Consider the following 24,559-nt stretch of genomic DNA (forward strand, 5'->3'; position numbering starts at 1 on the left):
ATGCCACACAAGGATTCTGCTTTAGTAAAAGCAATGCTTAGTTTTGCAGTCCTGTGTGACTATTTCATGTGGATCACTTAAACCCTCCGCTATCGAAAGCGGGCTTTTGCCAGCTAAGCACGAACAGATTTAAAAAAAAAAATTGCTCTATCATTTACACTTACCGCATCATAATTCTGTTCCAGAAATTCTGCTACCAACAATTTGTGTCGCGTTAACAGGTCCTGGTGAAGAACAGAGAAAGGTTACCTGAGAGAGCATGCTCATTTGATTGTCCCTTGATTCTCCAATGTATTTTAGCATTTTTTACCAGGTTGTCATTTAGAAGGTATTTACAACATGATTTCTATAGATTGAGAGCATTTAAAAACAAAACTGCATTCTGCATTTATCAGGATTTTAAGGAGAATTCAGTGAATGCTCACAGAACCAATATAAAAGTATTCTAACACTCGCTCTTTATATTCCTTTCCACTCCCACCTTTTCTTAAGGTCATCGTGCACAGTATTTATGATAAACTGGGGTGGGGGAAAGGAAGAAAGTAAATTAACCCTTATGGAGGGAGCAGCTATGGTCCCAAAGCCAAAAGTGATCTCCATGCTACCTTGCAGCTGGAAAATTACGCTAAGTTTAATCAATTGCTATTGCTCATCTCCAGTGAATACAACAAGGCAGACTCAAATTCAACCACTGTATATATACATTTATTTCTTTAAAGCCTAAAAGTTAGGCACCAATCTAAGCTAACCACCCAGGTTCCCTCCACAGCCACTGCATCCCCAGAAAGGGGTCTCAGGTAGGTGTGATGAATTTCTTCTGTGGCTGCTTTTCTGCCCAAGGTGGACTTATTGACACAAGCAGTAGCAGACCTTCAAGACAGCTGAAGCTTCCTAGGAGGCATCCCATCCTAAAAGGCCAACCAATTCAAATTTAAATTAAAGCAACCTCTCCCACGGAATGGGAACATGGTGCTCAGCGACAGAGATGCAAATGTTCAGCTCCAGAAGAAATCAAGTCTCTTTACTGGATGAACAGCCACGAAATGAAGTGTCCAGTTTGAGGCCTTTAAGTTTAATTTCTATCTTATTGCCTCCTTTAAAACATAACACTGATCACAATAAATGCCTGATTAATTCTATTCAAGTTGATATTTTTCCGGTGAATGGGTTGCTATCTTTTTCATCATCTTTTCCTTGGTTTCCTTACCCACAGTCAGAGACCGAAGCTGATGAGTAGCTGAAGCAGATGCGCAGACACATCCTCTACAGCATCACAAATAAAAGAAATCCTTTACATACTAATCCTTTAATTTATTTTTACCATCAATTATAAGAGGAAAGCAGAGTGCTATAAAATCCAAGTATGTGTTTTTAATACATGCCTTTATTTAGCAGGACTGCAATGATAGCAGTTTAAAAGGCTCAGTGCAACAAATGTGATTCACGAGCTTTTATGCAGGGCACTTAGGAGGCAAGTACAACATTTTTCAATAGGGGGCACAAATGGAATATAATCCAAAATGAGTTTTTCCATACAAAATCACGAGAGAGCGTGGAGCAGCAGTATTCAATCAGCACTCTTTCCAGCTGCTGCTGGTACCCTCCCACAGCCGACTGCATCTCTAAATACAAGCCATTTTCCTCAGCATTTTTAGCAGCTCTGTTTCCTCACTGCAGTGCACCTGGCTGAATTTAATTAAGAAGTACATCTCCAGATCGTCAAAAATTCCAATACTTCCCTACTATAAATATCCTCAGACTTTAATGCACATTTAATTAAGCCCTCCTCTGGCGCATAGACTATCCCAAGGCTTTCAGCTCTGAACCAGACACCCTGGTGGCAACACTACAAACCCAACAAGGGGGAAACAGAACTGAAAACACGAGTTCAGTAATCCAGACAGCGAGCAATCATAGCACTTATTTTTACGGTACTAGAAACAAGGTAGCTCCACATTTCACGATTCAGTTCCTTCCAAATCACTTCTTGCTGTTCGAGCTATTCAGAGCAACAGACAAATAGGAGGTGAGATGAACAGCTGGTTTATTTCCAGAACTGACCATGTATCAAGTCAGGCAATTTAAAATAAGAGGCAATTTAATAAAAATGCCGTTTATAGATTTTCCCCACACACTTTAAAAGGTGATTTCTGACCTATATCTGAACTGCCCTCATACTCCTGTCTTTCCAGTGCACGTGAAGATGTAGAATCCTATTTTTAAATCCTGCTAAAAATACACTCGGATCACAGGGGACAGAAGTAAGTTCCACAGCTGTAGATCCATGAACAGCATCAATCCCTCTTTTTTGGGGAGGGTTGGAGTAGTCTGTGGTCCTTGCCACAGCTTAACTGCCCTTTGTCCCCATCCGGACCCCTGGTTGGGGTGAAGACTGTCCATCACCCACAACACATTGTGACCTGGGCAAAAGCTGAAAAGCTCTTCTGCCAAGCTGGGAACAGAGTTCAGGAGCACTTTTTCTGACCAGAGACAAGTACTCTTCTGAGCATAGGGTAAAATGCCAGAGACGGAGGATTTTAATACCTCAGTTGCATTTTTATACAGTCCTACACATGTGTGTTTACTTGTCAGTATTTCTGTGCTACTTCCACCTTCATAACATTTACCTAATGAACACAATGACAGTGCAACTTAAAATAACTGAAAGATGCTGCTATTGATTAACGGGTGTTTGAATTGGTAATCCTGCTCAACTCATTATCTCCATTATGCAAATCTTTACCCCATTCAGTAGATTAGTAAAAACTGAGGCCGGGTTTCAGTATGCATTGAATCTCTGAGCTGAACTCTTAATATTCCTTACAGTTATTCCTAAGGTCTATCTACTCATGTTTCTAATTAGCTTTGAGAGGAAAGAATGAACAACGTGTTTCTATGACAGCAAGCAACCCACTGATAGAAGAAAAGAGGAGTTATGTCTATATTTAGAAGAATCTTTACCTGAAAAGAATTTTCCCCAGCTTTCTTAAATAATTTTTCATAAATAGACTAATCTTCCCTGTGTATTAAGCTCATAGGCACCAAATTTTGCTCAAAGACCATTGACCTTGAAGGTCTATGGAAGACTAGAGCACCTTGAAGGCAAGATGATGGCCACATAGTAACTCCAAGAAATTTGGCAAGCTTCACCCAACTTCATTTTTAATGCAATACAGAGACTCTATACAGGGTCTATGCGGTGCTTTCACACTGAACAATAGCTCACAAAGGTAAGCATACAAATAATTCGTAAAATAATCAGCAAGCACGGCATTAGTCTAAACTTGACTGCCAAACTCAGAAGGGTCAGCAAAAATTACAGGACTTTAAAAGTGAATTTTGAATGATTCCTTCTATTTACTGGTCGTGGTCATGATGGGTAGTGGTTTTGTCTCTGGGGGAAGGTAGGGAGAGAAAAAGGTTATGCATTTTACAAGAACTATACATAATACGTGATTAATTTGAGTTTTAAATGGTTGCATAAAAGGCCTTGGGTTATCAAGATGAAGAACATTAGTGAAATGTAAATCTGTATTGAATTAAAGATTCTTTGCAGACTTGATCATTGTTATGAATCCTATTACAAACAGACCAAGGATTAATCATATCCTTTACTGAACAGTAAAAAAGCCACGCAATTTAAAGGCAACACAACATTGAGCGATGACTACTGAGGGACTGCCATTTTTGACACAATGCTATGACACAGGTATCGAGTAATTTACCTTGAATGTAGCAAAGGCATCAGAAGCTATATCAAATGTTGACATTTCCACATATTTAAAAAAGTCTCTGAACTGTTCCGAAAAAAGTATGATTTTGGCCAAGGGTTCATGCCGGATACACTCTCTCAGCATAATTCCACAGCGTAAGGCAATATTTGGGGATTCATATCTGAAGAATGAAAAGAAACAGAAAAGGTCAAATTGTAGAAGAACAAAGATAAACGGGCACTTTTCTAGCAACGGGGAACTTTGTAGCATAGGAAGCTTGTGTGCCAGAGGCAACACGACACACAGACAGCAGCTTCCAGCCGGAGCACTGTACCCAGCTTCAGGACCTCCGCTCAAAGCTAAGGAGCAGTTGCACAGATAAGGCTGACAGCGCTTCCCATCGCAAACCTCTGCCTTTGCAAACCAAAACACATTTTGGTGTAAATGTGCCTTACACCTCCTCTCTGCAGAAAGACCGTGGGCCGTGCATAATGTTTCAACAGAGCTCTTTCACCTTTTTAGATTTCTGAGAAAGCAAAGCGCATACAATATAATAATCTTACTTTTCAGATTTATTTCTGAGCTCCTCAGTTTATCCAAGAAGACTATAACATCTTATGACCATCCATCACCTCCCACTCCTCTTCTAGAGAGCATCGCTCTAGAATATTAATGCGTAATGATGAAGGTAGAAAGGGTCTATCCAGGCAGTCTACACAGGATTAAGCTTTCTGTAGCTCTGAAGATCATTTTTTTGCAGTTTAGGAGGAGTTCTGCTCAATCCCTCCTCTGCAGAGGCTACGACTTTGTTCAGGAGACAAAAATTCATTCCTCAAGTTACAATCCTGTTATGGCACACACACTGCCGTAGCCAGGAGCCAGCACTCGATCCTGGAGACTGAGGGAGCGGAGAGGCAATTCGGATCATCTTCTATTTCTATAAAGTTTTGATTTCTTTAAAGCTGAAATTAATCTGAAGCAAAACTGTCAGAAACATAACTTTAAAAAAAAAAAAAAAGAAAGAAAGGACAAAATCCAACAGCCAGGAGGACTTAAAATGAACTCCTTCCAGCAATCTTCAGTCATGTGCAAGCAGAGAAGTCCAAAGGGACAGAGAGCACGCTCTGTTTCAATAAGCTGGTTATACTATATCAGAACTGTGTATTATCACCCAGAGCTTATCAGCATCATGTTTCCTTTGCACAATTAATTCCTATCACTAGGCCAAAAGAGAAAAAAAAACAAAAAAAACAAAAAAAAAACCCCAAAGAAAAACACAAAACGCCATCTGTGCTGTAAGTGAGTGGGCCTTCAAATTTACCACCAGCTTGCAGTTTAAAAGAATGGTAGTGTTTTGTGAGCATACCAGAGCTGCATACTTCAACCTGATGTCAACAATACTTGGTTTAATGAAAAATGAATTGCTATTCCAAACAGGCAAACGAAACTTCCCACCCTCAAGGAAATGCAGGCACTCAGGCCCCTATATTTGTTTCCTTTTGGGAAACATTTGCAAACATGAATTTATAACTCTTTAGACAACAGAGATTCACTGATGTTTTCTGTTGAGGCGTACCCTCTCCTTGACTCCATTAACAGGAATACTAATTTTCAAGCAAAAAGAGGCGGAGCTGCTCCTAGGCGTGCAGCCAGGAAAATATTTAATAGCTGGCTACGGAATATTTTGGTTGGAATAAAAGCAAATTACATTGTTTCCAGCACAATAACTTTTTAAAACACAAGTATCAACAGAATCATTCTTAGTCAAATGCTCCATTATCTGGAAGTGGGTAAGGACCTTTGGCTGTTCACATAAGTGAGGGAAGTTGGGTTTGGCTCCTGGAATATGCCTGGAAGAAGTTTACATTCTGCCTGGGCATAACTGGCATGTTCTCTGCACCCACACTCACATGCAAAACCATCAGGCGGGAATGATAGATATGTGCTTCAAAATCCCTTCTAATGAGCAATTAGTGCTCTATGCAGACATACTCCTGCAGCAGAAAAAAATACAGACTACTTCTTTGTTCGGATGAACTTACAACCTCAAGAAAGCCCTGCACACTGACGACCAGGGGCAACCAGAAAAGGCAATAGTGGACTTGAAATATTTCAAAGTACTTCTTGTGGAGGCTGAAAGAGGCGAGACTGAGAGCAGAGACGCATCTCAGCGCGAAGGGAATCATACTTATGTAGCTAGTGCAGAAGATGGTACAAGGTAAGGAGCACAGGCAGATTAGGAAGGCATCGAGCCTGGGAGACACAAGGTCATGACAAACAGCTATATTCTGATCTGACTTTACACTAACTTCTATAGCTTGAGTTTATCCTCAGAAAAGGAGTTTATCCTTAGATAAACTCAAGGGGAATTCTGCAACTTTAGCCAATATATCATTAAAGCTTTAACTGCACTGTGATACGAAGAGATCATCACAAAACCGACTGAGGCAAGTGACTAGGTACATTAGATAGCATGTGGTATGATATATATTGAAAAAGGAGCTTATAAATTTGTCACTTGTGAGAAACGATGCAAGTGCCACAAACTTCAAGTCCTCTATAGTCACGGTACTAGAGGGAAAATATTTTAAATTACAAAGGACCAAAGTTATTTCTGGGCTAATGCAATATGCTGACACCGGAGAAAAATTTGGCCCAAATATACCCAGTACTCTATATACACCCAATATTGTATTCATCTGAAAACCTATTCATACACAAAGCCTGCACACACAGAAAAGAAGATACTATTAGAGCAAGTCCTCATGCAGCAGGAAGGTCAATTAACCTACTAAAAAAAAAAAAAAAGAAAAAAAAAAGGTAGTGAACGATGTGCTGTATATTTTTCTGAAGCTGGGAAGCTGGAAGGAAGTAGCCAGCAAGTAAAACGAAGCCTAAAAGGTAAGAACAGTTATCTCAAGCTGGCAGTGCCGCTGGAGTATTAGGCAGGAAACACTGGGCGGGAGCTCTGATTCAGGATCCTTCCCACTCAACAGAGCTCACATTATGCAACGAGAAAGCAACCTTTTGTTGATGCTGTTATGAACTGACTGTCGGGGGGCAGAGGAAATTTTGCCTCTAGTACAAGTGAAACAACGACAAGTCTTCACAGTAGTCATGGGCTGTTTCTTCTACAGTCACGGTTGAAAAGTATTTTTTTCTCTCCAAATAATGTCATAACAAACACTGAATGGTACAAGCCAGCCAAATCTACTGTCCTTTCCTTTAAGCAGATTTTGGTATTATTATATTTCATTTAACTTCATCCTCAAGTCACGTTTTCAAGTGGTGATGTCCAACATGAAGTGTGTGTTTCCCAGTCCCATGGCTGATTGCACACGAGCACCGCACATTGCCTGCACCCAGCAAGCCGTGTGTTCGGGGCCCTACCTTTGCTTTAGGCACATATTTTAAGTATCATTTTTTTGAAAGTCCTGGCAGCAGGACGTAGGCAGGTAAGAAGGCATCCTGTCTGACATCATTACACTGTCCTGCAGCAACGGCTCAGGTACCATGAGGGCTGGACAGGACTATCGTCTGGACTATCGCTGATGAATTCAACAGCACTTTCTAATAAGGAACTCCAGAAACGGCAACTCTGATACAGTGCAGTGCTGCAGAGAGATAGCAAGAAATCAAGAACAAGGAGCCTGAGGACCAAACTAACACAGACACGCCGCTGCACGCAGCAGTAGTCTCCAAAAGGCATCTAAGTAATGCCATTTAAATGGCGGGTCACCTACAGTAAAATGTCTGGCAGCAGCACATACACATAACATAAAATCCTTACTATCATCTTAATATTCTTGGTTGTTACAGATGACAAAGAATATCTGGGACATGATCCAAAAATATTTTTTAACTTTAAATAAAGCCCAGACATATGGTAGCGATACACGTGCAACGTGCAAAAACAAAATGAGTGGAAAATTGAAAAAGCAAAGACAGAGAAAAGGGAAGAAAATGATTCTATCTATACGTGAAATTGAAAACAGTTGTACAACTTAACGATGACTGAGAGAATTATCATCACTGTCCTGAAAAAACTAGTTTGAGGTTTATCTAAATGGTGAGTTTTAATGAACAAACGAAACCAAAATATATTTAACTAGCTTACCGGTTTCCTTTCCAAGGAAGCTGGCGTTTAGTAACACAAAACAAGTCAAGAGTTTCAAAATTAAAGCTAAATCACAACAAAACACTATACTTGTAAGAGCAAGACGTAGCTCAGCCCAGCCACCTGCCCGGGCTCCCCACGGCCCTCCCTGCGAGGAAGGCAGCAGGTCCAGACCTCCTCCCACTGCATCAACCAAGAGCTTTGCCACCACCGTCAATTACAAGCTCATGGTTCTTGAAATCCCTGGTACTTGTTCTTGAAATCGCTGGACTAGTTCTCTCTGTTACTTTTTTCCCTGCTCAGCTGTGCTGGAATGTGGCCAATTTTGAAGGAAATAACTATTTTAGAGGACCCCGGTGCCTCTCTCTCTCTCTCCTGGCTCGGGTCTCCGCCTGGGAGAGGCGGGAGGCTGAAGGGAATTTTACCCTTGGGGCTGCAGCCTCGTCATGCACAAATCTTAGATGGTGCTTAAGTATTTTCCTAACTCTGGCTGTGAAGCACATGGTAAAAATGCAAATCTTAAGCCTCAAGAGCAAGAAGGACATTTAAAAAAAATTCATTCTTTTAAGAACCATTAGTTTAAAAGGCTTATGTCATGTTTTTCAATGGCTGTTACTAGTGTGATCATACAACTACTATAAGAGTCCATGTTGTTTCATACCCATCAGCTAATAAATGTACTTATTTCTACATCAGTTCTTTAATCCCGATCACATATATTCTCCTTTCCTTAGGGAAAAATAAACAAAATACTAAAGTTTTGGCTTCTTTGGATTCTTTGGCTTCTGTGGTTTAGAAAACCACAGAAAACTGAGCAGAAAACAGTAGATTGCAGGGGTTGGAAAAGCAAACCTTCTTGCTGAATGGAAGGTGCCTTTGGCCAAAAGCAAAGGGGACAGAAACCTCAAGAGTTTTAGGCCAACACTTTGCACTGCTGAATGCAACTATATAGTCCTCTCCACAACTATACAGTCCTCTCCACATGGCAGTCTACTCCCTCCTCCTTGGCCAACTTACCTTGGGAACTACCAGGTTACAGCTGAGCACTGACTCCCCCTCAAAGGTTAAAAGACAAAAAAAAAAAAAAAAAAAAAAAAAAAGATTTAATGCTGAAGGTTGTGGAGTTCATTACAGAATTAATTTAAAGTTGTTCACACGTGGCTACAAGCATTGGAGAAGTCTGCCCCACAGACACAAATATTCTTTTTATGCATTTTGCCTTCTCTCCATTCCACCACATGGTGGTCCAGCATTTGACTCCAGTTATTTACAGACACCATTATAAGTCACTCCTGCAATGCAAAAAGGTCTAAATGAAACTCAGCAGTCATCAACAATGCTACACAAGTGTTTAAGGCAAGAACTGAAGTACATGTCATGTGGGGAGCCGTCAAAAACAACCAGCACATAATTATTCCAACATGAAGTTTGGTGAAGAAATAACAGCCAAATAAAATAATCCAGTTGTTAAAAAGTATACAGATAAGTAAAACAAAAGTTAATATGAGAGAAACAAAATAAGAAATCTGGAATAAAATCTGAAAATCCTTTTTTTTAAAAAATAAAAGTGAGGAAGTATATCAACTGCAATGCCAGCATGTTCCAGGCAACGCTCTTTAATGAAAATCAAATTAAAGCACCCACCCTTTTAGAAGCATGAATAGGATATGCGGATGGGCACTAATGTATTCCACAGTAGGGCTGCGTGTGCCAATTTGTCTTCTCAAGATGTTGTTAAATATCTGGGAAACGTCCTTTTTGCCCTGTTAAAGAAGCAAAACGTATCTTCAACAAGAAAAAACATGAACAAATGACCATTCACTATAATCTTTACTTAAAGTGGAAATGAAATTGAAAACAAAACAAGTCAGTCTCTTTTTCTGGGCTCTCCACAGTCCCACCACCTCATACTTGCTGTTTCTTCAACGCCACAAGAAGGCTTCCTCCGTCGGGTGGCTCTGAAGACTACCCATCTCCCCACTCGCATTTACACCTCTCTCTTTCTAAATGAAGATGTGCATCCCCCTTATTCTGTCAAGCAAATCCCTGGCTATCTTAAATAGCAACATTAAAGCACCAAAAAAGCAAGCCACTACCCTGAGCCAAACAAGTTTTTGCAGCGTGTACTATTGCTCCCACCGCCTCCAAATTTAAGTTGTCAAGGTAGTACCAAGTACACTGCCCCACAGCCTAGACTTACAAAGCTAAAGCTTTTCACTATTCAAATGTAATCAATGCCAAGTGTGACTGCATTTTTGAGAATCAGCGTTAAATTTAAAACTGCGTCCATTATTTTACCACGAAGAGTGAAATAATTGCTACTGATAGAAAGGCTGCATCACATACATGTCTGCTTCAGTCACAACTAAGATCCTTCACTTCATCCTAATTTTCTCCTATATACACACATGTGCACAATCACATTTTGTCTTTGAATGCTTCCCCGTGCAAACAGCTTTTCAGAAGGCCCTTCCAATTTATGTCCTATTGAGCCACAGGGTTTGCCAATACATCTTGCATTAGAAGTCCTCATCCTCCCCCCACCGCTTTCTCCTCTGGCCACAGGAGACAAATAGAGACCGCTTTCTCCCAAGGCCACGGGAGACTGCTGCACTAACGACCAGTAACCAAGGCACTGAGTCAACAGCGGGTCACTATGCACAGGGCAGGCTGAAGCAAAGGTTACTAATAATCTGTACGTGCCCGTTGATCTGTCTTGAGAGGACAAACATTCCTTGGCGGAGAACTTATTGAACGCTTGAAGCCAAGGAGCAGATAGTTTCACACAGAGCGAAATTCCCTGGTTTCACCTCTACAAATAAATCACTGCTGAGAAACACAAAATATTCTGCTTTCCTACTCATTCCAACCCAGCTGGCTTGGAGACTCAGGGAATTAAATAAGAAAATCAAATCAGAGCAGGCCAGTCCATCCACCTTTGTCTGCAACACTTTTGACCCTTGGACATTCTCTTCATTAGGCTAATTCTTTATAAAGCCATCCCATTCTTCTCCATCTTTACAACACCCGTAACATATGTCTGGAATCCTGTGATCCCCAGCGGCTTCAGCAGTTACTCCAAGACAAAAACAATCCAGACAGAGAAAAGCTATTGAAAGGGTGAGGTAAAAATGGCCAAAAATTAAGTGATCCTCTCTGCTATGCCAAATTTTACATTAGTTACTTAATATTAGGTGCACTGCAGCATTATATCCAATAGCAGAGAGGAGATATATATACATAGGTATATATCTCACAGATATATCCAATTATATCCAATGTTCTAGAGACTGGCAACGGTGAAAGCCAAAGAAACTGGTCTCTCTGGGTTCTCCTCGAGGGAATGGAGAGAACCAAGGCAGACTTCCCTCACCACCAGACATCCATAAAAATTGTTGGAATACTTTTGCAACACTTTTGGATCTGCAATTTGATTTTTGCCTTATAATAAAATACATATGGCCATTGAAGCACAAGATAAGGCAGCATGGAGAGAAAGTGGCTAGACAAGAACAAAAAAACTGCAAAGAATGCCATTATATAAATAAAAAATTGTGTGATTCCTATACCATAACTTAGCTCCTATTTCAAGACAAAGTAAGGGAAAGCTTCTAATGTGACCAGTCCTGGGCTTATGGCTATTTACTACCTCTTTGAGTGGCTTTACAGTTTGTGAACCTAAAGGCTTACAGACACTTAGTAACATCGTTTATTTTAATTAACTTTTCGTCTATACACACTTTCTTCAGTTCTTCAAAGTTCAACAATGAGACTCGAGTCTCAGCTTCTGCCTTTTTCTTGTTGGGGCAATTTGCTCTGGTCTCACGCTGATAAACAGAGCAATCAAGTTTCCTGAAGTCTTTGAAAACACATCTTCAAAAGTTAAATACAGCTGTGCAAAACTGGGATCAAAGTGGGCAGCAGGGTTGGTGAGGAGGAGACAGGGAGTCAGGACAAAATGAAGTAACTGACATAAACATTATTCCCTACACAAATCAGATTTTCAAGTAATTTCTGACCTTGCTTTCTACCATTACATGCGGATCAAAAAATTAATTTGTGTGTTACAAAGTGATGAAATTGCTTGTTCAACAAAAAAACCTAAATGGCAACTATGGACAGCGATGTAACAAAATGGAAGCAAAAAAGCTGATAAACTGAAAAAGCCAATGGGAATATGAAGACCAAGCAGCACATGCTCTTACTGTCCTCTTGTTCAACGACATTGTGTTTCTACTGTTTGCTAAAAAGAGTATGTAAAACAGTTTTGCTAAATGATTGAAAAGGTTTTAGCATGGAAAAATCTATTTTGCAACAAAAGTTATTAGAATTGTTCATAATAACAGTAATTCAGCAACAGATTTGATATTTCATCCAGTGGTTGCATTTGACTGGGGGTTTAATATGTCCAGAATTTTTTGTCTGACAAAAGCAATACAGAGTGTCAGGCAACTAAAATAAGGCAGTAGTTTCCCTTCTGTGGTGTATTTGCTAACAGTGTCTTCTCCCCCTGCCCCCCCTTCTTTTTTCTTAACAACAAATAAATAAATTACTGGATTTTTAGGCGTTTGGGTTGTTGGGGTTCGTTTTTTTTGTAATGAAGACATTTAGCAGTAACCAGGTGTGGCAGGGAGAAGACTGAAAGGATCTGAAGAAAGGATCTGAAAAAATTCTAGCATTAAAAAAAATAATCTCCTGAATTTAAGACCTGAGGAAGAGTGAGAGAACTCCACTAACAACATTTTCAAAACTTAATACAAAATAAAGCAGTCCCTTGAATGCTGGCTTTGCTGGAGGTGGGGGGAAGGGGGAGGGGGGAGAATCTCCTATTGTTCCTCCCTTTCATTCATTTACAAAATGGAAAGAAAAGTAAAGTAACAACAAATGACTTCAGTATCATGAAAAATCTTCCATAAGAAAGTAACTCCCACAAAAGGTGGCCCTGAGAGCATCAGACGATCTCCCTGGGAACTGATTTTTAAATTCAGTGGTTGCCCTGTTCTACACATTGGGTACTGCCCCTGCTGCAGACCTCGGCAGTGGAGGTTTGGTTCCTGAGAGCTGGGGATTTCTGCCTGCTCGGAGACGCTCGGACACTTGTGATGATTCACCAGCACCCAGGAGTCATAGAAGTCATAGGACTCATAACGGCAGTCCCTGGGGAACCACTATCCCAGCTGACCGTAGACCACAGGAATACTATAATGACCTGCCAGTGACGAAGTTTATTCCCAGTCCCTGCCAGTCAAAGGTCAATTAAAACGGTTTATATTTATCCTGAATTACTGCAATCTCTTCTCCCATAACTCTTCTTCTCCTTAATTACAAGTAACTAAGTTGTCTTAGTAGTTACCTACTAAGTTCTTGGCTTTAGCAACAAAACTGGCAAAGAGATCCATGGAATATATAATTATTTTTATATATACACGTATTCATTTTTTTCCATATTAATCTTTCTGCTAGCAAAAAAAGTGATATTCCTTTCTTCTTTTAATCCAAAGAACTAAGTGGGGGCAACCCAATTTACCTTGCCACCTGCCCTCAGTTTTTAACACCTTTTTCAACTCCTTTCCTCTCAAATAAACCATCCCAATTTTTTTCAAGCTTTTTCACATGAGATTTTCCCATGCTTCCAATTAATTTTATTGCATGTCCCTGGACCCCTTCTAAATCGGACACACTCGTCAGAGTTGGTGGCTGACTCTAGTTGTACTATCCCAAAGCAAGAGGTTAATCACTGCGGATTACAAGGTCAGTCATAGACAGTATTCTCAGCATCATTTCCTATCTTGTTTAGATATACATAGCAATATTTCTGTCTTAGTTTTGTTTTAAGAAAATCAAGAGATTGAAATCAGATGTGTTCCATTTACTTCCAGTATATGAGCACATCTATCAGGACACTGACCAACCTACAGCGGCTACATTCTTCAGCATGCAGAAAACAGTTTTGAATAGAATAAAATTATTTAGATTTCATAAAAATACAGCTATACTCATTGACAACACTGAGACCAAGGATATGAAAAGGCTTATGGATGCTACCTACCTCAAAATCTATCAGCTGCAGGTTAGCAATAAGGGTCACTAGAAGGCCACTGTTGTATAGCTCTTGTGCCAGCTGAGCCACAATTTCTGTAGGTGGCTCCTTGTCTGTGGTCCCACACAGAATTTCCTTCATCGCTTGCAGAGATTTTGACACTTCCTCCGATGCCTGTTTGCCAGCAGATAAGGGGTTTGTTTAAAAAAAAAAAAGAAAAAAAGAAAAAAAAACTGTTTTATTTTAGAAGACAAGCAGTTCAAAACAAAAGCTTCTAATTGTACTTACAATGATCATTATCTATTGTAAAATGGTTTAATAATTTTACATATTCACTGAGGTTGGAGTGTCCACACTGGATCCTGCAGGTCCTACACACGCACACAAATATATTCAATTTAAACACTTACAGACCACAGACATAAAATAAGGGCAGGAGTGCAATTACCAACTGGCATCAGCAAGATCCTTTATGGGTTTGGAGACAGGCGCTGCCCCGCAGAAGGGGCAGCACTTTCACCATCGCTGCCCCATGGGCTCCATCAACACACGTGGTGCGAGAGGTGCCAGACGGAGGTACCAAACTGGTGGCCGCTTCCCCATCAACTGCTTGCTGATGACTCCTGGCTCCTCTACTGGTAGCCCAAATAAATCCTTGTATCCATGCCAGCTCTGCATTGCCACCACCTATGTATTTCTCCTCATGTGTGGTTTGAGCCAGCATCTTCTGCAAGGGATTTGCCTACTGAGCGCACAGGCGCTTCAGTCTCAGGTTGGGAAATTAATTAAATTAAACAACTTGCTCTAGTAAAGCTCCACAGCTCCCACCAGGCAAACTAAAAGGAGCTTTCATCTTTTTTCTCCCACCTGCTGTATACTAATTCCATGCAATATTTCAGGTACCTAATGTAGAAGACAAATCAGGAATTACCTTACCAAATATCTTGACTAGAAAGCTTAAAACAGGCAAATGAAAGAGAAACACGTATAAACAGGTAACAGCTTGGCATTCATGGCAGTCAGTGGCTTTAAATCAGATGCGCATGATAGCGTCCCACCTCCCAAGGGAAATGACCGCTGGCCACTGCACAGCAGCACTGGCTCACATTCTGCTCCCAGGTTTGCTCCACTTCGTATAAATAAAGACTCCATGGAGCAAAAGCATTATTTTTTCACATGCGTGTGTGCTTTACATCCCACCTGCTCTAGCCATGGGGCTATGGAGGCAATAGCTCTTTCTGGGTCAGGGCATATTTTATATCCGTGTGACCCGCAGCAAGCCTGGTTGGATTTTTTGGCAGGGAGTGGGAAGGAAGTAAGGGAGTTTGAAAGCAAAGCTGGGAATGACAGGAAAGTGCCAGGCGAGATCGTTAAAGATGCTGAAGATAGGACAGCATTTCACATCTCTATTGCAAAACGTTTATTTGAAATGAGTGTTTCATTAACTTAGCAGGAGAAAAAAAAAATAAATAATCAAGACACACACAGAAAACCCAAGAGTCATTTGTAAAAGCTAACTGGACATTAATGGGTGTTCAAAGCCAGATCAATAATTTCAATACATCTCTCACATAAACTGACAGGAAAAATCGTTTCAAATACCACCCCATCAATCTGCAAAAATAACCCCAGAGTGCTCAGGAGAGACATCTCTCAACTGCTGCCGGACGCCCAACACTTTAATACTGATTTAAATCACAGATTTTATTCATGTTAGTGAATAAAAAGCCTAGAAAAAGCCTAGAAATCCTAAAAAAAAACCCAAAACACTAAAAACCCACTTTCACATTGCATCTACCCGGAAGATTCAAGGATTGATTTTGCACAGCATCAAAAAATTTTCTTCCCCAATCTGTTTGTACCTACTCTCAGTTTTCTGCTAGTTGAGATAGGTCAGCATGAGCAGCATGTAAATGAATATGACTATGTGATAACTTTAACCACAGCAGAAGTCTTGTTCCTTACCGTCGCTCAGCAAGAGAGCCTATTTTTACCTCAAATGTTAGTGGTATGTCACTAGAGATATCCCACAGAGTACAGATGGGATTAACAACAGGGGTGCTATCTTGGAAACTAAAGCAATCAATCTTTATAAGAGCTGTGCAAATATTTTCATATCAAAGGAAAAACCCATACATTTTTGGCTTTTCACCCACTCTGATGGGCAGGGTGTGAATACCTCTGGCATTCTGTGGGTAAAAAAAATAAAAAATTAATACTGTTCCTTTCAAGTATAAGTATTCCTTCCTGATATGTAGAAAAATATCTGCAAGACACAGCTTTAGATTTAATTCTCAAAAAGGAGGCCAAAAAGTAAAGTGCTGCAGGAGAAAAAGAAAATACAGAACACTGTGGTGTTGATGGGCACAACTGGGCACCACAGCTGTATCTCTCTAATCACCTGCCATCCCACACACTCATCTTCTCGGCTTTTCTACATGCAATTTGCATTTTGTGTTTAACTTCCTCCCCCTTCATGTCCTCTGGATAGTCTGTGGTTTGACATTCAACATGCCACCGAAAACTATTCCTGGTCAAGTCTAAGGACTGCCCTTCTGTGCCTATCCCTCATAAACTATCTGGAGAAAAAGCATAATCCCAAACACAGATTCTTAAATTTAACAGCCACTTCTAGCCTCCACTTTGACATTTCCACTTAATCTTACAGCAGTTTTAGCATAATACCCTAAGTACATAAGCACTGTTTCTGGGATGGAAACTTGCTCAAGACTCAGGGGGAAAAAAAAAAAAAAAAAAAAGACATTCCAAGATCTAAAGACGCAAGATCTGTCCAAAACAAACAACAAAGCAAGTATATTCACTCAAATACATGGAAAATACGAGACAACAGAAACGGAGCTGCAGAACAGCTTGTCGTAAGAAACCAGACTGGTCCTGACTCGCCTTAGGAAAATTTGCAAAAACTAACACAATTTCAGTGACAAAAAGAGAGATTTGATAGAAATGCCAAAGTCTATTATGATTTCCGTACTACTATTTATTCTCCATCAGTGGCAACAGCCACAAAAGCAAAGCGCTGCAACTCTCACTTCAGCAGAAGCTAGAGATCAAAAGAAAAGGTTTCATGAAATATCTAAGCACTTTAAGTCATTTGCCTTGTTCTTGCAGTTATGTACAATCTGCTTTCCAGAATTTTCCTTCTATCCTCTAGCTATGAGTCCTTTACATCATGACTGAATTTATGCCGTTATATTTGGAGAAGTCGATGTGAGCAGAGGACAAAAAAGAGGGAGAGGAGAGAACTGTACACAGAATCCCAAACAGAACAGCTTACGTATATTACATACAAATGTCAAAAGTGGGATACACTGAACTTTGGGCAATTAAAGGGACAAGGACTACAAAGCACAAGATGAAATGCAAGCTGATTCCCAGCACACACGTCAATTTAACGTTTGTGCTGCTGTCACTGAACTGCACAGGCATCAGGATCTTGACCTCCTGAAGCAACTCACAGGTTTCTAATCTACAGGCATCTCAGTTCACAACGTCCAAACTTGAGAGGATCCAATTCCACTGCAGAACACTGAAATTCAGGGTGGGTACCTGGGTAAGTCACAAATGAGTTCCAAGGCTGACTTGCAATAGCTGTGTAAGGGGAGTGAAGGAGAACACAGCCCATACCGACCTGTGCAATGAAGGCAGTTTTTATAATGATGGCCATTTCTTCTCTACTTTGGACTAACGCAGGACTAACAACAAGTTATTTCCAACAGGAAATAACTCTTTATCCACAGAGTATAGTTTATAGTGACCGGCAACCCACAAGAGGTTTCTGGGTCCATTTTGAACCATAACATCTTGTGTAAATGTTGAAGTCTAACAATTCTTGGACTACTTTGCTAACCCTACTGGACTCGATGACGTACAATAGCTTTGGAATTTGAGAAGTGACAGCATAGATAAACTTATATAACTTATCCAAGTTAAATTATAAAAGTGCTCAGTCACCACTGCTTATGAAGTCAGGAGTTTGTCAGCATTAATGTGTCTCTCCAAACCTACCAACAGATTCCACAACGAGAGCTGGAAACTGTTAAGTCGAAGATATTTGTTCCCAAGCTTGTTTTCATCATAGATCAAAGTCTTGTCATTGTTGACTTAATAGGTTCATAACACAAAGAAAGGAGTTTATGAAGACATTATTCCCTGAAATTCTACATGGAAAAAAAAATTCTTCCTTGAAAGACCTCAAGACTCTCCTCTCCGCAGCGTAATGCACATGTGAAGACCAGCCAATTTTGTTGCAAAGGTCCAGTCTTTATTAAAGAATAGGTAACACTACTATGCCTATACTGAAATATTTCCGTACTTCAGTGTTGATCTTCCTTGCCCACAGTGCTAATATTGGGTTCTTTGGTTTAACTTTGCCAGGTCTAGAAGAAAATTTCTGAGTTTCATCTATGGGTTTTTTTGACTGATCTCTACAGGAGGCCCAAGAGGATGACAATGTTCTTAGGGCAGTAATTTAACATTATTAAGGAATGCTACAAAACAGTTAATTTTTTCTCTATATTCCACAATTATACAAGACAGTTCAATAAGGAGTTTCTTGTTTTTTTTCATTAAGGGACTATAAATAAATCCTCCAAATGTTAAAATTTTTCTGTTCTTCTAAAATCTTCCAGAGAGATTTTAGAGAATAGCATGGAAGGCTAAAACAAAGGTCTGATCTTTGTTCACGCAGAAAACTGAATTTTTATTTCCATAATTACATGAGTTGTGACTTTCCATACTCAAAAGCTAAGCTTTTTTATCTCCAGCACTGCTTGTGCGTGATATAGCAAAATAAACAAAGCAGATCTTCTGCTTCAGAAATCAAAACTTCATAAAAAGGCATTTTTGAAAAATCCTATTAGCACACCACAGAGATGCTTTACCAAGAGTCCCCAATTTCAGCAACTTAAATTTTTACATATTCCAACTGGCTTAATAAAAGTCACCTCTACTTACAAACCTTGCCCTTCCCCTCTCCTTAGCTGCTTATGACAATTTCACATTTATCTTAAAAGTGCCAATATTAAGTGCTCATGATTCAGACCTGTTATGCTTGCCAGAGAGGCAGAGAGGTGGATCTCCTGCTACGCAATGTAGATTCACCGCTCCTTTTTACTCCTCTCCAAGGATGACTACACAAACCCTAAGGGGAAAAGTATCAAGCCTTGAATAATCAACAGTCCGAGCTGCTACACCTGAACTACAACTTTTCAAAGCTTTCAGTGGCTTGTCTCTATTTTACCTCTGTTTCACCAAGAGGTTAGTGGTTTCACACATGCGTACGTATGTTACAGGTCAGAAGGGCTTATTCTTACTTTTATTCATCCAGGGAATTAATATAACATTTATGACCAACTGTAACAGTGAAGAAAAAACAGATTGCATTAACTTTTTCCACCTTTCCCAACCCAGATACCAAATATACATAAGAAAAACACAGGATGCCTGACATCTGGCTTCTGCATAGAGATCAGAAAATCCTCAATTCTTCATAAGAATATGGTGAGTAGGATTCTACAGCTTCTGCTAGTGTACTAGCAAACTTCCAGTGAAAAAATATCTTTCTAAACTGTTGCTATCTTGCACAGCAGCAGACACTAACACACACAGATGCCTGCCAGCGTGATGTTAAATACTCCAATGTGTGACTCAGTGAACGGCCAGTACTCCACGCTATACATTACAACAAAAAACATAATGTTCCTTGGTCTGGCTTTGTCTTGTCTTAGTTTACAGTTACGCTTAAAAATATTTACACTGTGTGATTCAAACCAATTTTTCTCCTAAAAGAACAGTGCCAGCATAACTTTCTCTATATGCAACTGCAAGGACTCCCAAGAAGAGCCATTAGCAGAATGTGAATCCAACATCCATGTAGCTTCAGGATCATCCCAACAGACTTATTCTTGGTACAATTTCATGATAAACAGATATACGGGAACAAATTGTGGACATTTTGGATCAGGAGGCATGAACTCTGTCATTTAGCAAAATATTATGGCCTAGTATTCAAGGAAGCTGGCAAAGACAATTTGGCCAAGCAGGCATGACAGGGAAACGCCTTTTAAAAGGACATATGATTAAATGGAAGAGACAGGTTTGCCCCACCTGGACATAAAATTCTTTTCCCACTGTTAATCCTGCACTTAAGGCAGAACCAAAGGCTGTAAGGTCCTCAAAAATAAGAAAAAAGCAACCAGAAAAGACAGGCTTTAAACTCCTGGCACCAGCACCTGATAGTATCTGGAGTTTCTCCCATCTCTAGAGCAATAACAAGCCTTAGCAGAACAGGGAAGCTGAAACATGAAACGTTCCACGAAACCCCAGGACATGCAGAGCTGGAAGGAAGGGGTGCCAAGCCCTTCTTATCTCATTCCCTTGGTTTCAGTGCATGGCAATGAAGTAGAAGGCAATTTTGCAGCTGACTTTGGCAGCTGCAGAATCAGATCTATGGGTATCGGCGTCCGCAGCAGTCACGCAACCATTCTTCCATGCAAATGCACAGCATGTCCTCCACACACACCTCATCTCACACCCCGGTCCCCAGCCGCTTTATCAGCACAGCAGCGAGCAAGATGAACAGGAGCTGATAATGGCTTCACTGTTGCTATGCAAAAAAGCTGGATTTATTGATATAAATGTTTGTTCTGGAAATCTTAAAGTCTTTTAACTGCAGCCTTAATGAAATGCTGCTCTCCTGACCCTTCTGAACAATACCAAATTTGTTACAATACACAGAGATGAAACAGAGGACAGATTACAGTGACCTGCTCAACAAGCAGTCTTGTTAGATATATTTGAGTGAAAGGGGAAGAAGCTACACACTTCAGGTTATTTTACAGGTAACCTCGCTACGTTCCTGAACGGTGACACTCAGCATGGCGCCTGGAACCAGCTCTAACTCGCTTGGGGTCATCTTTCACGAAAAAACCCAAGTCTTGGATCAGCTGTTCTTGAAACTGCAAGTCTTTCAGCCCATCTAGGCCAAGTTTCAACTGACCCTAGATCCGTTTGCTTCACTAAATTACCAGCCTGGGACACTTTGAAGGCTTTTGCTGCAGGGCAGGTTCAGAAAATGTTACCAAACCTGTAGGCACAGCAGATGGCACTGAGTCATGGGTGCCGCACCCACGGTGTTTGGTTAGCAGTGAGAGGGTGATGTGTTCAAGGACATCCACGTCCTTTGGTGACATACTGGAGGCCACCTGCACTGCTTTGTGCTGACCGGGCTTGCAGCTGAACACAAGACTTTGAGAAGTCGGGATGTCACTCCCCTTTTTTTGTGAGATGGGAGGGTTATCAAACATTGAAACAGGCTGCCCAGGGAAGTGGTGTAAATCACCATCCCTGGAGGCATTTAAAAGACAAGCAGATGTGGTGCTTAGGGACGTGGTTTAGCGGTGCCTTTGACAGTGTTAGGCTGATGGTTGGAATCAATTTTAAAGGTCCATCCCAACCTAGACAATTCTATGATTCTATATTCTTTTACAACATCCATCAACAAAAGACATGGCAGCATATCAGTCATAAATGAAGCAGTATGACCAGCGTGTCATATGCTGTCCATTCTTCCTCAGGTTCAACAGATCTGTCCACCTGGTATCAGGGTTGTTCCTCCTCTGCTCCCTATTTACATGTATCCTCTGAACGCTCCAGGAGTTTGTGCCAGAAAGAAGGAAGCAAGTCTAAGCTCTGAAGGCTTCATTTCCTAGGTATTTAAATACTTCCTTGCTTTTCTAGTTAATTCCAGAATGGATATTTCTCATTAAATCCAAGCACAGTTTGGTTCTGCATGGCTGAGATTAACTTTTTATAGCATTTATAGAATTCTGTAATAAAACATAATTAATTGTTCTTCACCTCATCAAAGCCAGAACAGGATGTCAGCAATTGTACGTGCCACAAGAACACCTTATTTATTTCAGCTGTTAGAAGAGAGGAGGATGGTTGATGAAGAAGGCTTTAGTCCACTTTTCCAGCTCTGTCTTAGCCTACTTAATCTCCCAATTGTTACATTAGATTTTCCAGTGCTGCAATACCTTCTTTAAAATAAATGTTATTTTAAAAAAAATAAAAATAAGGTATTAGAAAAAGCACTTCAGAGGAGGAGGAGTCACATGTGATAGCACTTCTCAACCTGTGGTCCATCAACCATCAGAATGTAGCTGAGAAAATGGCAAAGCTTCATGCACACACAGAATCATTTAGGTTGGAAAAGACCCTTGGGATCATTGAGTCCAACCATCAACTCCACTCTACAAAGTTCTCCCTTACACCATATCGCTTAACACCACATCTAAACGACTCAAACACATTCAGGGATGGTGACTCCACCACCTCCCTGGGCAGCCTATTCCAGTGTCTGACCACTCTTTCTGTGAAGAATTGTTTCCTAATGTCCAGCCTAAACCTACCCTGCTGCAGCTTGAACCCATTCCCTCTTGTTCTATCACTAATTACCTGTGAGAAGAGGCCAGCACCAACCTCTCTACAATGTCCTTTCAAGTAGTTGTAGAGAGTGATGAGGTCTCCCCTCAGCCTCCTCTTCCTCAAACTAAACAGTCCCAGCTCCTTCAATCGCTCCTCATAAGATTTATTCTCCAGGCCCTTCACCAGCTTCGTTGCTCTCCTCGGCACTCGCTCCAGCACCTCGAGACCTCTCTCATATTGAGGTGCCCAGAACTGGACACAATACTCAAGGTGTGGCCTCACCAGTGCTGAGTACAGGGGGACAATCACCTCCCTCCTTCTGCTGGTCACACTATTTCTAATACAAGCCAGGATGCCATTGGCCCTCTTGGCCACCTGGGCACACTGCTGGCTCATGTTCAGCCGCTTGTCAATTAGAACCCCCAGGTCCTTTTCTGCCAGAAAGCTCTCCAGCCACACTTCCCCAAGCCTGTAGCGATGCATGGGGTTGTTGTGACCTAAGTGCAGGACCCGGCACTTGGCCTTGTTGAAGCACATTCCATTAGCATTGGCCCATCGGTCCAATCTATCCAAGTCTCTCTGTAGAGCCTCCCTATCCTCATGTAGATCAACACTCCTGCTTAGCTTCGTGTCATCTGCAAACTTGCTGATGATACACTCTACATCCTTATCAAGGTCGTCAATAAAGATGTTAAACAGAAATGGTCCCAACACTGAGCCCTGAGGGACACCACTTGTGACCGGTCGCCAGCTGGATTTAACTCCATTGACCACCACTCTTTGTGACCGCCCATCCAGCCAGTGCTTGATCCAGCAGATTGTATGCTCTCCCAGGCCATGAGCCGCCAGTTTTTCCATGAGAATTCTATGGGGGACCGTGTCAAATGCTTTTCGAAAGTCTAGGTAGACAATGTCCACAGCCTTTCCCTCATCCAATAATCGGGTCATCTGTCATAGAAGGAGATCTGGTTCATCAGGCAGGACCTGCCTTTCATAAACCCATGCTGACTAGGCCTGATCCCCTGCTTGTCCATTATATGACTTGTAATGGCACTCAAGATGATCTGCTCCGTGACCTTCCCTGCTACCGAGGTCAGACAGGCCTATAGTTTCCCGGATCCTCCTTTCTGCCTTTTTTGTAGATGGGCACTACATTTGCTACCCTCCAGTCCATTGGGACCTCCCCAGTTAGCCATGCCTTCAGGTAGATAGCCATATCCATGCATATGGATATGTTTGTTTGCATATATCCATGCAAACAAACAAACAAAAAAATCCCACCCATAAAATAAAAGTAAGAACCAAATATTCAAACTTAGCCTATTTTTCAGTTGAGAGTGTTTAAAAAGCATTATGGCAACAGTATACACATTAATATGTTTTTTTAAAAAAAAGAAAAAGACACAGGGAGGAACCGGGTCAAATTCAATCCTTATCTAAGAAGACAGATGCTGGTGCAGTCCACAGAGTTCAAAGTCTGACTGAGCCCTGTTCTATGACTAACAAAAAGCATCATTAAGAAAGAGTGCAAACTTCTGTATATTACGTGTACACATGGAAATGTGTCTCGGAAAAAATGTATAATACATCTTTACACTTACAAGTGGCTTCTCTGCATCCTGTGTATCAATTTGTGTCGTCCCCCCCACCCCTTACCATTACTCAGAAAGTTTTAACTGAGCTGTAAGGCTCCCTCTACCTGCATCCTGCACAACTTGGTAGGAACGGTCATTTTTGCATTATTTAAAAACGGCCCCTTCGAGGCATGGATGGTTCCTGCTGAAAGTTGCACAAAGTTGTATTAGAAGCGTCAAGCCTCTCCTTGTCCAACCTCATGCCACCTCCCCCAAAGCTGCCCAGGGCATCTTCACCTCGTACTTACTATTTCTTAACTGGGAAAGGAAACAAGAAGGTTCCCCACTAGCCCTGCAGTTAATTTAGGCTTTGCCACACTTCTCTGACAATTCCGGCTGTATTAGCAGCTTTTAGCTGTCTCAGCCCACATACCACATTGACTGTACTACAATAACAGCTCAATTGTCAGAGGGTAAATCTTCTTGTTTACGCATGTGAGGCAAGTCCTAGTTGGAAGCTATTCTGCACGCGAGCAACATCAGGAATGCCGTGGAGTTGTACCCCAGAAATACTGGGAACCTTGGTTTTATAGTGAGGCACAACAGCACCCTTCCAGTGCTCGCAGCAGACAAGGAGACAAGACAGGAATCTGAAAAGAGAGCCCTG

The 24,559-nt window shown here is 41.0% G+C and overlaps 1 protein-coding gene across 13 annotated transcripts in view; it reads right to left on the minus strand.

Annotated features, from left to right (window-relative positions):
• CAB39L (calcium binding protein 39 like) overlaps window positions 1–24,559 on the minus strand; it is a 69,681-nt gene that overhangs the window by 11,855 nt on the left and 33,267 nt on the right. For all 13 annotated transcript variants that reach the window (XM_074566098.1, XM_074566055.1, XM_074566017.1 and 10 more), the window contains 4 exons: window positions 13,880–14,044; window positions 9,475–9,593; window positions 3,726–3,894; window positions 165–224 (listed from right to left, as the gene is read on the minus strand). In XM_074566098.1, coding sequence (XP_074422199.1) covers window positions 165–224; window positions 3,726–3,894; window positions 9,475–9,593; window positions 13,880–14,044 — 513 coding nt within the window. The remainder of the gene's footprint in view (window positions 1–164; window positions 225–3,725; window positions 3,895–9,474; window positions 9,594–13,879; window positions 14,045–24,559) is intronic.

This window comes from Larus michahellis, chromosome 1 (assembly GCF_964199755.1).
Source record: "Larus michahellis chromosome 1, bLarMic1.1, whole genome shotgun sequence".
In the NCBI taxonomy this organism is placed as follows: Eukaryota; Metazoa; Chordata; class Aves; order Charadriiformes; family Laridae; genus Larus; species Larus michahellis.